Raw genomic sequence first — 15069 nt, 5'->3', positions numbered from 1 at the left:
TTTTAAATATGCCAATATCGTTTCAGGATTATTGATTTCAAGGTTGAGTAAGCGTAGGGTGTGCAGAAATTATCTTGTTCATCTCATTAGTCACAAATATTTTTCAAGCACATGCTATCTGTCTGCCCTGGCCATACAGAGCTGAGCAGGACAGTGTCCGTGCCTGTGCAGTTCATTGCCTGCATTCTCAGTTTTGATAATGTCACTCCTGGGAGAGAAAATTTGTCCTTGGGTGAGACACAAAATGACTTACTCTTTTAGATGTATAACACACAGATATATAGTACATAAACAGACACACAATATATCTGTGGTAATAAAATTTCACAGGGAGGGGTGATTAGAAAAAATATTTTAAAAAATCGACTTCCCAAAAAGCCATTACAGCAGCAAGGGAAGGAAACAAGCAAGTGATTGTCATGAAATATGGTAACTACAGTGAAAAGGAAAGTACAAAGTGCTTTAGCTGCATATAGCAGGAACACTTAACCCGGTACAAAGGAGGAGTGAGGGAAGGCTTCCTTGGAGAGCCTGCACTTAAGCACCGATGTGAAAGAGGTTCAGGAAGAATTGCTCAGGCTGGTAGGTAGGGAGTGGTGTGCCAGAATCAAAGCAGAGAAGAAGCTGATGCAAATGTACTGGACAATTGTAAACACAGGCTTTTACTGAGGAAAATCTATGGAAACCCCTAAATTATCTATCTTAGCTAATTGGCTAATTTGGCTTGACTAATTTGACTAATTTTATAAAGTCAGGCCAACAGAGAAAACACTAATAAATGAAAGCTGAATTCCTATCACAGTTTTGGACTTCATGGCTGTCCTCTCTTACATAAGGATCTTTCTTTCCATGGTCTGCCATCATCCCAGTAAGGCTCTTACTATCTCTTGCCAGAGAATTCCACCGTCCCTGGCTTGTCTCCCTTTCAGCCTCTCATAGCAGCAGAGCAACATGGGGCTTTCTGGAAGTAACGTGCCAACTGAGCTTCCTGGAGAGCGGCCCTTACACCTCTCCACTCCACCCACATCGATGCCTTAGCCTGCCAGTTAAGAGTTTGTAGGATCAGGCTCTAAACTACAAAACAGAGAAAATTTGAGTATTCCTTCAAGTCAATAGTTCTTAAACTTTTAAAGAAACTATAGACCTCCCCTTATTCACCAAGTCACAGATAATGAGGGTGCCTACTATGTGCCAGGCACTATTCTATCACAGAAGAAGGAACCTGGACAGAATAGACAGAATCCTTCATTCATGGAGTTTGCTTTTTAAAGAAGCAAAGGAAAATAGAAAATACGTGAACAAATAAATGAATCTGAAGATATCAGTGATGAGTGTTAGGAAGTACATAGAAAAAGGGTAACAAGTTAAAAAGTTACTTTAGATTAGGAGATAAGGGAATAAGAATAACAAGTGACATCTGAGCTGAGGCTTGAATGAGGAAGCAGCAGCTATGAGACTATCTCAGGGAAAAGTGCCCCATGCATAGATAACAGCAGTATGGTGCAGAGTCTTATGGTGGAAATGAAAATGCCCAGAAGCAAAACTGATAGTGGATGTACACCAGTTTGGCTATACTATCATAAAAGTGTCATTTTTAGTATCAGTGGCTTAATAAATTCCTCTACTTAGGCATGCCGCCCAGGAACTCTGGGATCTCCCCAAAAACCAGCAAATAAAGTTAGTATCATCAAGAACCTGTTCCTCTCCACTGTGAGCTGTTTTCAATTTGACAGGTTGGTGTCAGGTCATATCATTTGTTAAATATTTCTAATATTATCTTTATACAAAAGCATAGTATAGATGTCACACACCGTCAAAGGTGAACCTAGATGCCCTAAAATCCACCTTGTATCTTTGACTAACAATCCTAGCAGTATGTGCTAACAAAGTGACAGCATAATAGCTGTTCAATACACAGGAAGCAGGTTTCCTGGGTCTGAATTTTAGCTCTGCCATTTACTTAGCTATGAGAACCTGGGCAAGTCGCCTAAAATTTCTGTGCCTCAGTTTCCCATAAAAATAAGAACAATTATGTATCATAGGATTTTTTGAGGATTTAATGATACAATGCATGTAAAGTATTTGAAAGGCCTTTGGCACATTAGTCATTGCAATGGTTATTACACAAACTGTGAATTCCTGCTAAGCTATGCCTACCACCCCAGTCAAATGCATTCTATTTTCTCCCTCTAACTTGCCTTTTTTCTACTTTTCCACTGACTGAATTTCCAGCAACTTACAAAGCTCAGATAAAATGCCACAAACATTTTGTAGAAAAGCCATTTCCCTTCTCTGAACAACTATTAGTATCATCTAGTACCAACTATTAGTACCACTGTTCATATAATCTAAATGTAACTCCAATCAGTTACTATCTTGCAACGTAATTTTGTGTATATGTTTTGTGTATTTTTCCACTGGATTATAAATTCATTTAGAGAAGCACTATGTCATAGAAGAATACACAGCAACAAAATTTTATTTGTGTTTGACATGTTCAAAGAAATAATACTACCTTCCGACATGAGTAAGAATTTCAGGCATGCATAACTCATGAGACAAACATGCAGAATCTCATAAGTTTCAATGTAAATATTTTGAGGTCATTTTTTTCCTCACCATGACTTTGCCTTAAAACGATGTGCTCTGAAATGTATTCTTTTCATAAATAATTTCCCAGTGACTCAGATGCTGTTACAGAAAATGAATGACACTATTTTCATAGTTAGCAAAAATACGCTGTGAGGACCAGACCAATCTGAAGTATTCTTGTTAGACAGGCTGATATGAAAAAAGAAGAAATCCTCACATGCATTCTAATACTCTAAAATTGGACCTAAAAATCTAAAATCGTACCTGCCTACTCCTTCTTTATTAACCCTACTCTTACCTTTTCTTTCAACTGTATGTGTCTCTATGCCTGCAAAACTGGTTGTGTTACAGAATTATAAATAATTAACAAAATATAGTAATTAGAAAAGTAAAATAACTCACCTTTGGCAGTCTCAATGGTAATTTGCAAATTGGCAACTGAGAATGGTTTTCATTAATTACGAGAGATTGATTCAAGTTGGGGACTATCTTTCCTTTAGGTATTTTATAAACGACAATGGTGCCTTTATAATGAGGGAAGCTGTAGTTTCCAAATTCATCTACTTCTTTGATTTGCAGTTCCAACCTAGGTTTTCTTTGCAAGTGAAAAATAAATGTGTAGTCTTTTCCATAATCCTTCCCATTGCCTAGATAGGAGTAAAATGCATTTGTTATCATTAAGATGTGTCACTTTGTTTTACTTAAATTTTAAAAATCAAAATAATTATTTTATTTTAAAAATACAGTTAAAGCTTTTTTGTATCATTATCTTTTGTCATAATATAACCTGACAAAGGAGCAATGGCAGAGACCGTGTAGATTACTCAAAAGATTTCTCAACGGTTGTTGGGCCAGGTACTCTCTGGCTACTTCTAAATCAAATATCTTTAGTTTTTCTTTCTCTATTCCATTTTTTGTATAACCAGAAACTACTAGAAATATTCAGCTTTTGCAACATTTCACCCTTTGAAAATTATCTTTCTCCTTTCCCTTAACTATTCATATCGTGACCTCACAATAGACATTCTAGAGTTGCACTCTCCCATAACATGTGGCTATTTAAGTTTAAATGAAAATTAATAAACAGTAAATAAAATTAAATTTAACTCCTCAGTCAGTCTAAACACATTTAAAAGTCTCAGTGACTGAGTAGGTATAATGGGTACCATAATGAACAACACAGATATAAAACAATTCCACAATTGTGGAAATGGATAGTGTTGTTCTAGAACTTTCAGGTGTAATAGTTACTAATTTTGTTCATGAATAGTTATTGAATTGTTATTAAACAGTTATTAAAATTTCTGTGAAAACCTGACAGTTTCTCCTAAAATGATAATATATAAAAGTTTTATCAACTACTTACTAAAAATTCTAGAGCTTTTGTGAACATAACCTTTCACTCATTTGGGGTTTTACCATGACAGTCAGGATATTTTACCTTGTTATTTCAACAGTAGAATAAACACTACCATGTTTCCTAAGGAAATAAATGTCTGCATAACCATTTGTAAAATCTGTAGAAACCTATCATGTAGCACTTAATATGTCTTGGAGGTACAGATCTAGGTTCAAGTCCAGTCTCTATGATTTGTGTAGTCTGTAATATTTGTCTCTTAATATTTGTCCATATTTTCATATCTCTGAGCTTCTTAGAGCCTTAGCTTCTTTATCCTTAAAAAAGCAGAAATAAAACTTACCTCCTAGGATTGTTATGGAAATGAAATGGGAAAATATGGATAAAATGGTTGTCATAGGACCTGGCACACAGTAAGTGCTCAATAAATGATAGCAATGATAGCAAATGATAAGAGGCAGGATTCTTCTACTGTTTTGAATTTGCATGTCAAAAAAAAAAAACCCTCAGACTGTTTAAAGAAATGTCATGATAAAGCTTTTTATGTTTTGATTTTTTTTTATTTTTCTTATTTTTGAGACTGAGTCTCACTCTGTCACCTGGGCTGGAGTGAGTGCAAGTGGCATGAACTCAAATCACTAAAACCTCCACCTCCCAAGCTCGTGCCATCCTCCCACCTCAACCTTCCAAGCAACTGGGACTACACATGTGTGCCACCATGTCTAGCTAATTTTGTTTTGTTGTTGTTTTTTTTAATAGAGATGGGGTTTCACCATGTTGCCCAGGCTGGTCTCAAACTCCAGAGGATTACAGGCATGAGCCAATGCACCTGGCCAAGATGAAGCTTTTATGTCGACATGAAAACTTCCTTTTCCTACTGTAGGACAGCATACAGTCGACTACCCAGAATTCTCCCTCATGGAAAACTTTTCATTTTGCCCAGTGAACAAAGGCCTCATTGAGAGATATAGATGACACCACCACCCTTCTGCCTATCTTGACTGCTTGAGGTAACTTTGGTGATTTTTCTAAAGCTCAGTTAAATCTAGAAATAGAATAGCTCCAGATTACAGAAGGTGTAGCAGTAGATCCCTTTGCAAAAGTTTTTATTTGAGAGGCAACCTGGCTACTTGAAAAACAATAATAACAACAACAAAAAGAACAGATCCCTAGGGGAGGAATTAGCCAGCGTTTCCCTTCTTAAGAGAAGCTCACTTTGGCTAAAAAAAAAAAAAAAAAAAAAAAGTAGATTATTTGGGGTCATTTAAATGTTCTCTAAATAGTACATTAGGTAAATTGGAGTTTCCAGCTCACTGGAGTAACACCTAGCTAACTTTTGTTTGCATACTACTAGAGAGCTATCAAGAAAAATTTTACTACTTTGGTTCCTGTAGAATACCAATTAGTAAATTTCTCCTTCTATCCCTTGAAGGATCTTATGCTTCCTGCTAAGTGCATAATTATTCATAAAAAAATGATTTATGCATAGGATATAAGGATTGAGGGTGACATATGGCCACATTGGTTCAATTCAGACCTAAAACGTGTAGCAATTTTTAAAAATAAAGATCTCCAGGGCAATTCTCCAAAGTTCACATATGAAGTAGGGATGAAATTATTGACAATTTACTAGTAATAAATAGCATAATCTTCATGTTATAAACAAAAAACTTTATGTAATTTTTTAAAGTTGGTGTTTCATTGTTGTTAAGGCATAATAATATATTTTAAACACTCCTAGTCCCTGAACAAAAAATAAATCCAAAAAAAAGAAGTAGCCTGAAGAAATTGCACTACTCTATTTTTTTTTCTCCCTCACTGGCATATTTAAAGGAGAAATAAAAGCAAAACTCATTCATTGCATAGCCAAAGTATAAAAGCAACCATTAGTTGATTTTTTGAAAACATATTACATATATAGGCCCCTGAATTGTCTTGAGATAGTAGCTATCTAGGAAATACTTGTCACATAAAAAATTTCAGAATTTACTTATATTATATGGATTACTAGATGTCCCTTATAGCAACATATTTCTTCTGAATAATGGGCATTTAATATTTTACATTGATTACATAGAAAATACAAATGTGAGAATAAATATTTTTGCTTAGAAAAATCAGATAGGCCAGGCGTAGTGGCTTACACCTGTAATCCCAGCACTTTGGGAGGCCAAGGCAGGTGGATCACTTGAGGTCAGTAGTTCAAGACCAGCTGGCCAACATGGTGAAACCTCAGCTCTACTAAAAAAAAAAATACAAAAATTAGCCAGGCATGGTGGTGGGCACCTGTAATCTCAGCTACTCAGGAACCTGAGGAAGAAGAATCGCTTGAACCTGGGAGGTGGAGTTTGCAGTAAGCTGAGATTGTGCCACTGCACTCCAGCCTGGATGACAGAGTGAGACTCTGTCTCAAAAAAAAAAAGAAAGAAAAAAAGAAAAAAGAAAAGTAAAAGTCAGATAAAAAAAATTGAAAGAGCTAGCAGTCCGGGAAACCAGAAAAACCCTATGAGAACCATTTGCTCAGTGTATTTCTATATTCTAACCCACTCCCCACCAGCTCTACCTCTAAGCCATGCTGTCTTTTGCCTGCTTTACTGCAATTAAACAATAACGGGTCTCCCTGCTTCTCCTCTTGCTCTAAAGTCTACTCTCAACACAGTTATAATCTAACTCAGATCACTCCTCTGTTGAGAACCCTTCATGTTTCCCCAAGTCACTCAGCATAAAAGGCAGTCTTTCCAATGTCTGCAAGTCACAACCAGTTCTCACCTCCTCCCCCACAACCTTTCCTCCCTCCCTCTGATCCAGCCGTCTCAGGCTCCCACTGTTCCTCACACACACAAGGTAAGATTTCACCTGAGTTCATTGGCACTGGCAATCCCTCTGCCTGGGACAAACTCCCCTGAGATAGGATTATGGCTGGCTTCCTCACCTGCTTAGAGACTTCTTTTTAAGTGTCAGCTTTCCAGAAAGATCTTACCTGAAATAAAACCACAAGCCTGCTATACCCCTAAGATCCCCCTATCTTTTCCCTGCTTTAATTTTCTAGAGTTCACTTTTCGGCCCAAATGAAGCTATGCATTTTATTTACTTATTTGCTTATTCTCTGTCTTTCTTCATTAGACTTTAATATACATAAGATCAACAAATTTTGGTTGAGCGAATTAAAGAATGGTTATTACATATGTGTAGAGATAAGTGTAGAGATACAGCCTATAGAATATCTAGAAAAATCACTTCCCTAGGCCCAAAGGTATTCAGGGCAACTTTAAAAGACAGACCTTACAGGGCATTACTAGATGTTATGGATGATGCTAAGGTGTCATTATATAAAATCATATTAAAACACTTTCTGGAAGTTGTGTGCAGTGGGGGCTTGGATATCATGCAAAAATCTAAGTGCTAAACTGACAACACAACTCTAACCTAGAGAATGAAAGCTTGCTGTACCTTGTTTCCAGAAGAATGCCAAAACCATTATAAAAACTAAAGGATACACCTATCCATCTTTCTTCCTATTAGAAATAGAAATACAGTCCATGTCCCGTGACCTTCACTGAAAAGGTGAATATATAGTTTTATTTATATTTTATATATATATATACATATATATATAAAACTATATATATTCTATGTAAGTGAATAGAGAGATTTTGGCATTTTTCAAAGGTCTGAGTTTCTTCTAACTGTCAGGCTCTGTCCTAGGTGCTGGGGACTGAATGCTGCCTGCCAACAGGACCGTGCATCCACGGATGGGACTGTGGTAGGAGAAACTGGCATTGATCAAACAATTAGATGAACGAATAGAAAATTGCATGTGACAAAGGCTCCACATAGAAAAAGGAAGATCTGCAAAAGTATAATAGAGCTATTAAAAAATAAAATGAGATCTCATAATCAGGGAGGAGAGCTTCTTGGAACATGATCACTGAGGTGAGATCTGAAGATACGGCAGGAGAGAACTGGGTATGAGGGTGGGGGTGGGGAGGGCGAGGAGAACCCTCCAGTCGGAGAGTCTCTAGCTTTATCTTTTTGATATTCACAGAGACAACCCTAGGCCCTGATAAAAGGATGGATCAATTCTTTTATCAGGATGAGGTACCAATTCTTTACGGAGGATTTTGTTCCTCTTAGGCAGAGAAAAATCCAGTCAGGCTCCAGATCTCAGCCCGTCTCCTTAGGAAAAGCAAAGCAGAAAGATCTGGGCATCCTGCCTGACTCGTTTTCCTTAAATGAAGATGAATACTTCCCCATCCCTATAAGGTGCCGGCTGCCTTGGCTGCTCTTGGTTTAGCACATGCTCCCCAGTCTCCACTGCAGGCAATGGGATACTCAGTACCATTGCTTGTGGGTAGAACAGTAATGCACTTCTGTGTAGGGTGGTTGGTAAATACAGCTGCTGTCCACAGTACTACAGGAATATCAATTGCATCATTGGTTTGGGTGGGACACTTCTGGTTGTTGACTATGTCTCATTAGAGAGATTTCTCCAGGGTGGACAGTGTGGTTTCTGCTCTGGAAGCCAAGTAGGAAGGGGCCTCTTCCATCCTTACTTCCTTTCCCTCCTCTCTCTTCCCTGCCCGCTTCTGTGCCATCCTTGTCATTTGCTCACTAAGCCCTGTCAGCTGGCTCTGATACCGAGATCCTGTATGTGAGAGTAGAATAGACACTTAAAATCGGGACACTTTAGGTCTCACTTATTCCTGAGATATCAAAAAAGCGGGGAGGGCAGCATCAGCTTCACGTCTTGTCCCTTTTTTGAAGCAAAAAAAGAACCAATGAGGCTTGGAGCTATTTCCTGATTCAGAGAGAAAATCGACATAATAGAATTAAATGGGATCCATATTAATTTATAAATAAATGGAGCACATCCCCTCAAATCAAGTATGAAGGAAACCTCCTGGGCCAGAAATCTTCAAAAAAACTGTCCTTAATTTTCCCTCTCACTTCACTTTCACAAACACACCTGTTAGATTCTATTCCACCACAGGGCAAGAAGTTAGGAAAAGGAAGGGGTTGACTTAGTGAAAAAAAAATTGTTGTGATGACAACTCTTTCAAAGAACTTTTGCTCTCTATTCCCACACAGTGGTTTTCCCTTCATGTTCTTTTTCTTCCTCTTCTCTTCACCTCGTTCCTTTGATCTCTTTAGTCTCATCAATTCCTTCACTTCTCTAATGTCTCCTGCCACCTCTCGTATTCATCATCCTGCTTGCTTTCTTCATCACTGCCATATATGCATTCATTCACTACACATTCATCAAATGTATTTGCATGTTCATTGCAGCACTATTTACAATAGTAAAGTCATGGAATCAACCTAGGTGCCCATCAATGGTAGACCAGATAAAGAAAATGTGGTACATATACACCACGGAATACCATGCAGCCCAAAAAAAGAACAGAATCATGTCCTTTGCAACAAAATTGTGCAACTAGAAGCCATTATTCTAAGCAAATTAATGGAGAAACAGAAAACCTAATACTTCACATTCTTATAAGTGGGAGCTAAACCTTAGATGCACGTAGACATAAAGATGGCAACAATAGACACTAGAGACTACAAGGGCTGAAAAACTCATTGTTGAATTCATTCTCTAGACATAAGTCTGTCAAACATTGAACAAAAGAAAATGAAAATGATAGTTTATTTATCAGTCAATGATATTTCTTCAGTGTATTTGATTAAAGTGTACATTAACTGCCAATACATTACTTGTATCAATGTTTATGTGGGTTGATATCAAAAATAAAGCATTTTGTAAAGAAAAAAAAAAAAGCTTTGGATATACCAGGTTCTATGTTAGGCTCGGAGGATACATTAACAAGAAAGACATGGTCCTTGCCCTCATGGAGTTTTCATTCCAGTGAAGGGTAAAGGACACAGCATAACTATATGAACAAAAAGCAAATAAAGTAATTAAATACTTTCTAATTGTGATAAGATTTAGAATGAAAACAAAAATTGCAGTAGATAAATATGGGAAAAGAAGTAAGTAAGGTATGTCATTTAGATACTTAGATCAATTCTTTCTTTTTTTTTCTTTTTTTTGAGATGGAGTCTTGCTTTGTCACCCAGGCTGGAATGCAGTGATGCGATCTCAGCTCACTGCAACCCAGTAGCTGTGATTACAGGCACCTGCCACCACACCCAGCTAATTTTTCTTTTTAAATTTTTAGTAGAGACAGGGTTTCACCATGTTAGTGGCTGGTCTCGAACCCCTGACCTTGCCTCCCAAAGTGCTGGGATTACAGGTGTGAGTACTACACCTGGCCTTGGTCAATTATTCTTAATTTATTTTATTTTATTTTATTTACCATAGACTCCTTTAGAATTTGGTGAAAACTGTCCACTGATTCTCAGAGTAGTCTTTGAAAAATATAAAATAAAATACACGGGATTACAAATATGGCAATTACACTGAAATGTAGATCTACTCACCCATCCTTTGGGAGTCCACTGACCCCAGGTTAGATTCTTTGTAGAACACCTTAAAGAGTTTGGATGTATTATTTTAGAAAGAATAGGAGGTAAAAATAAGATTGTAATCACTGGTATTATATAGTATGATCTATGTTTTTAAATGATCACTCTTATTAACACATGGTAATTGATTTCACATAGCCAATAATGGAAGCACTTAGAAGGCAATTTTATTGTTGTAGGAAAGATATGTTCCTAGCTTGGACTCATATAGTAACTATGGAGAAGGCTATTTCTAAAAAGTGTCACTTAGAATCTTCCCATAAAGGAACATGCATTCCCTAAGTAGAGAACAAAGAAATGGGAACGGAAGAAGTATAATAAATAAGTCTATTTTTCTTCCTACTTCCTGAAATCCCTTGTCAATCCTCTGAAGGTTTCCTTAGTAACACAAGTTTAGCAAACTCTTCTGAAGAGCTTGTGGTTTATAGCCTGTAAAATATATTTTAAAAATGTCTTTATACTTACTTGAAGCAAATATGTTTCCAGTAAATCTTAAAAGAAGTTGTTCTCCTTCTCGAACTTGGAAATGGCGAGATGGCTCTGGAGGTCCCCCAGACCCTTCCAAGTGCAGGTTCTTAAGCACCTGGCTTAAATCTTTAGAAGGCACCACTAAAACAGCTATTCTGTGTGGATTGTCCTTCTGGTGAGACAGTACTATGCAGGCAGTGGTGCTGAGCATGGCTTCCTCTAAAGATTTCACAAAAGTAACCAAATGACTATTGTCCATGGTGGAAGAGAGGTGAAGTACAATAAACCTGCATGGAAGAGAGAGGTAAGACCCAAGGGAAAAATGCAATGTCAAGAACATCACTGATATATAATAACACCCAAGAAAAGAGTCATTATCAAACAGATGTCTCTTAAAATCAAGTATTCTCAAGGCCGACCAGTTAGATTCATTAATGATTGATTGTAAAGAAACTCTTAGCCATCAAGAAACTGGCTCAGGCTTGGCACAATGGCTCAAGCCTATCCTAGCACTTTGGGAGGTCGTGGAAGGTGGATTGCTGGAGCCTAGAAGTTCAACACCAGCCTGGGCAACATGGCAAAACTCAATCTCTATTAAAACAAGAAATAAAAAAAAAAGAAACCAGCTCAAATAAAACTAAATTCTAAAACATATTCTTAAAGAAATCATACAGTCTCAGCTCAGCTCTAAACATGGCAGCATATTTTAAGTTATATTTTAATTAGAATTACAAAAGAGCATATTTAAAATATAGAAGAAAAAGATGAGCACAATAATTTACTGACTCTCCATAGGATGCAGAATATATACCATAATTAAATGGGGATTGAAATATGCATCTGTGTCTGTAGGTGGTAAGGATCAGGATTGTTAGGATGGACCTTGGTAGGGATTGCATTATGTGTCACCCTCCCCACTCACAGACACATTCATATGTTGAAGTACTATCCCCTAGTACCTCAGAATTTGACCTTATTTGGAGATAGGGACTTTACAGAGGTAATCAGGTTAAGGTGAGGTCATTAGGGTCATCCCTAATCCAGTATGACTGCAATTTGGAGACAGGGACTTTATACAGGTAATCAGGTTAAGGTGAAGTCATTAGGGTCATTGCTAATCCAATATGACTGCTGTCATAAAAGAGGGAAATTTCAATGCATAGGAATGCATAGAGAGAAAACACCCTGAGACCAGGAAAACGGTGATCTACAAGCCAAGAAGAAAGGCCTGGGCAGATCCTTACCTCACAGCTCTCAGAAAGAACAAACCCTGCTAGTACCTTGATTTTGTCCTTCTGGACTCCAGAACTGTGAAACAATAAGTTTCTGTTGTTTGAGCCACCCAGTGTGTGGTACTTTGTTACGGCAGCCTAAACAAACTAATACAGAACACTTTCCCTGGACTCAGCTGCCCATTCTCAAATTCTTCTCCAGTGATTTGGCCTAGAAGAGACCTTCACCCAGAGCAGCCCCACACCCGTAGACAAGCACTGAAGGATGTGGGGATGTAAAGCCAGCTGCCTTGGTACTCGCACTGCAGAGCTCCCCGGAGGTGTCAGGCTACAGAAATACTTCACCTGAAACCATCGTTTTTTTCCATCTTCCACCTTTGCCCTACGGGATTTACTCAAGAGCTCTCTCTCAATAAACCACTTGCCTTTCATATCAGGCTCTACTCCTAGGAAACTGGATTCAAGACAATCGTAAATGTAAAACCTCCCATTATGAAATAAAAGCTATTTTTAGATATATGATCACCTCTCTTTATGAGTGGCTACCCTTCTTGAACCTTAAATCTGTCCAAAACTCTTCTCATAATGGGCTGTCTAGAGAACGTGGAAATGAGAAAGCAAAATGAGGGCACTGAAGTAACAAATTCCATTTATCTATACATAGTTATGAGATATGCATAATATGAACAGTTAATTACTATCTCCATGGAATTTCAAAATGAACATTTTAAAACTATTTTGGAGTTAGCAGAAACCTGTAAAAGTGAATTTTAGTTATGAGTGGTTTCCAAAAGCCCTTAACTATCACAAATGAAATTACAGATAGCATATCCATGTCAACTCTGTTTTACATTTTATGTACCTCTAAAGAACAATTAATATTTCTATTTGAAGAATAAAAATGTAATCTTACTATTCCACTTCTATGAACACCAGTTATGACCGTAAGGTCATAACTGTATCATCAATTTTTGATTGTTTTCAATTCTATTACCTCTCTAAATGTTCATACAATTCAACTGATATCAAGCCGCTCTGTATGGTTTTCACAACGACATTATCAAGCCCAAACCAACCACTGTCTTGGCTTCTGAATCCCAGTAATTTCAAATATTCATTGGTATTTTTTCCAGATTTTCTTATGGAGGCACTTTTTGTCCTACAAAATGGTAACAAAAGCTATATTGGTACAATTTACATATAATTTACATGTATGAATCTTATGCATTCATTCTTTCATTGTGAATAATATAATAACAATTCATTAGGTATCTACTATGTGCCAGTAATTATGCTTTGCAGCAGGAATACAGAGATCAAACCATATAACCCTTGTCCTACAGAAGCACATAGTAACACAGTATTATCTGATTACAGCACAAGGAAATCTGTGTGATAATTAAAGAAATGTATAGGGTGGTTTAGAAGCAGAAGGAAGAGGCTCAGGAAGCTTGCCAAGTGAAAATGCTAATATTTGAGATGAGCTTTGGAGAATGACAAGCTTTTTGCAACCAGCAAAATAGGTTTAAGAGAGTATCCAAAAACATTAATAAACTCGCTGATGTAAACCCGGATGCTCAAGGATAACAAAGAGTGGTTGTATAGCAAAAAAGATAAGAGCGCAAATCCAGGAGCGAAACTGCTCAGTTTCAAGCCCTGGTTGGCTCTGCCTCTTGTGAACTGTATGATCATGGGCAAATTATCTGATTTCTCTGTATCCGTTTTCTTACCTATCATATGAAAATAATAATAGTACAGATATGGTTTGGCTGTATCCCCATCCAAATCTCATTTTGAATTGTAGCTTCCATAATTCCCATGTGGGAGGGACCTGGTAGGAGGTAATTGAATCAAGGAGGCAGTTTCCCCTCATACTGTTCTCATGGTATGGTATTAGATACGTCTCGTGAGATCTGATGGTTTTATAAAGCGTCTCCCATTTCTCTTGGCTCTCATTCTCTCTTGCCTGTTGCCATGTAAGATGTGCCTTTCACCTTCCACCATGATTTTGAGGCCTCCCCAGCCAAGTGGAACTGTGAGTCCATTAAACCTCTTTTTCTTTACAAATTATCCAGTCTTGGGTATGCCTTTATCAGTAGTGTGAAAATGGACTAATACAAGTACCAACATCATAGGATTAAATGAGTTAATATTTGTAAAGCACTTGTGGTGAGCACAAGTAGTATTCATATTCTAACCCTACTTCCAATTGCAGGCAAAGCCAATTTGCTTACTTGAACAAATTTCCTTCTTGTGTAGCCTGCCCTACCCAAAGGTCCTGAAAAAATTGGCTTTATGTGTCATGTGATATTTTTTCCCAATCATAGCTCATGTGACTAACAGTATACCAATTTCCAACAGCCAGTTAATTTGATTATCTTTCTTTGGAATTTGACTAAATGGCCCAGAGACTGGAACTTGTCATAATCCCATTTCTGTAGTACCTTGGTCAATGAAAATTAAGAAGAAAGATTATTCAGGATGGAAAGATAGATGTTAACAGAGAAAAGGAGAAAAGTCAAGAGGAGAGAGTCCACAGAGTCCTAGAGATGGAGAAAGCCGAGGTTAACTATTGTAGCCTCACAATAAACTCTTTTCTTGAATTTGTTTAAGTGAACGTTTGTTCCTTACAACTAAAGCAAGAACAGTCCCTAATAACTGAACATCTTGGGGGAAAACATACCTAGTCTAATTATGCTACCTGAAAACGTCTTACTCTGTATTGGTTACTTCAGGGGATCAGCTAGATTAAGCTTAGGAGCTTAGGGGACAAAACAACATTCAGTTTTAGGCTGTTGGGTTGTAACTACAGATACGGTAAATTCTGTAACACTGGGAAGTTAATAATTTATTCACACAGGAAGTTACACTTTTACTGAATCCAGAATGTTGATCATTTACTAGAAATGACTTAAATGCATTTTTTTTCTGATA

General features: G+C 37.4%; 1 protein-coding gene across 3 annotated transcripts in view; it reads right to left on the bottom strand.

Annotated features, from left to right (window-relative positions):
* The window catches only part of DTHD1 (death domain containing 1), a 62044-nt gene that overhangs the window by 24674 nt on the left and 22301 nt on the right, over positions 1 to 15069 (bottom strand). For all 3 annotated transcript variants that reach the window (XM_012474880.2, XM_012474881.3, XM_064364091.1), the window contains 3 exons: positions 13130 to 13294; positions 10901 to 11190; positions 2995 to 3239 (listed from right to left, as the gene is read on the bottom strand). In XM_012474880.2, the coding sequence (XP_012330303.2) occupies positions 2995 to 3239; positions 10901 to 11190; positions 13130 to 13294 (700 nt within the window). The remainder of the gene's footprint in view (positions 1 to 2994; positions 3240 to 10900; positions 11191 to 13129; positions 13295 to 15069) is intronic.

The sequence above is a fragment of the Aotus nancymaae genome, unplaced genomic scaffold (assembly GCF_030222135.1).
Source record: "Aotus nancymaae isolate 86718 unplaced genomic scaffold, 86718_ANA_hifiasm-v0.15.2.pri h1tg000006l, whole genome shotgun sequence".
NCBI lineage: Eukaryota > Metazoa > Chordata > Mammalia > Primates > Aotidae > Aotus > Aotus nancymaae.
Note: the sequence above shows the minus strand (reverse complement) of the source record. Positions and strands in the feature narration are given on the sequence as shown.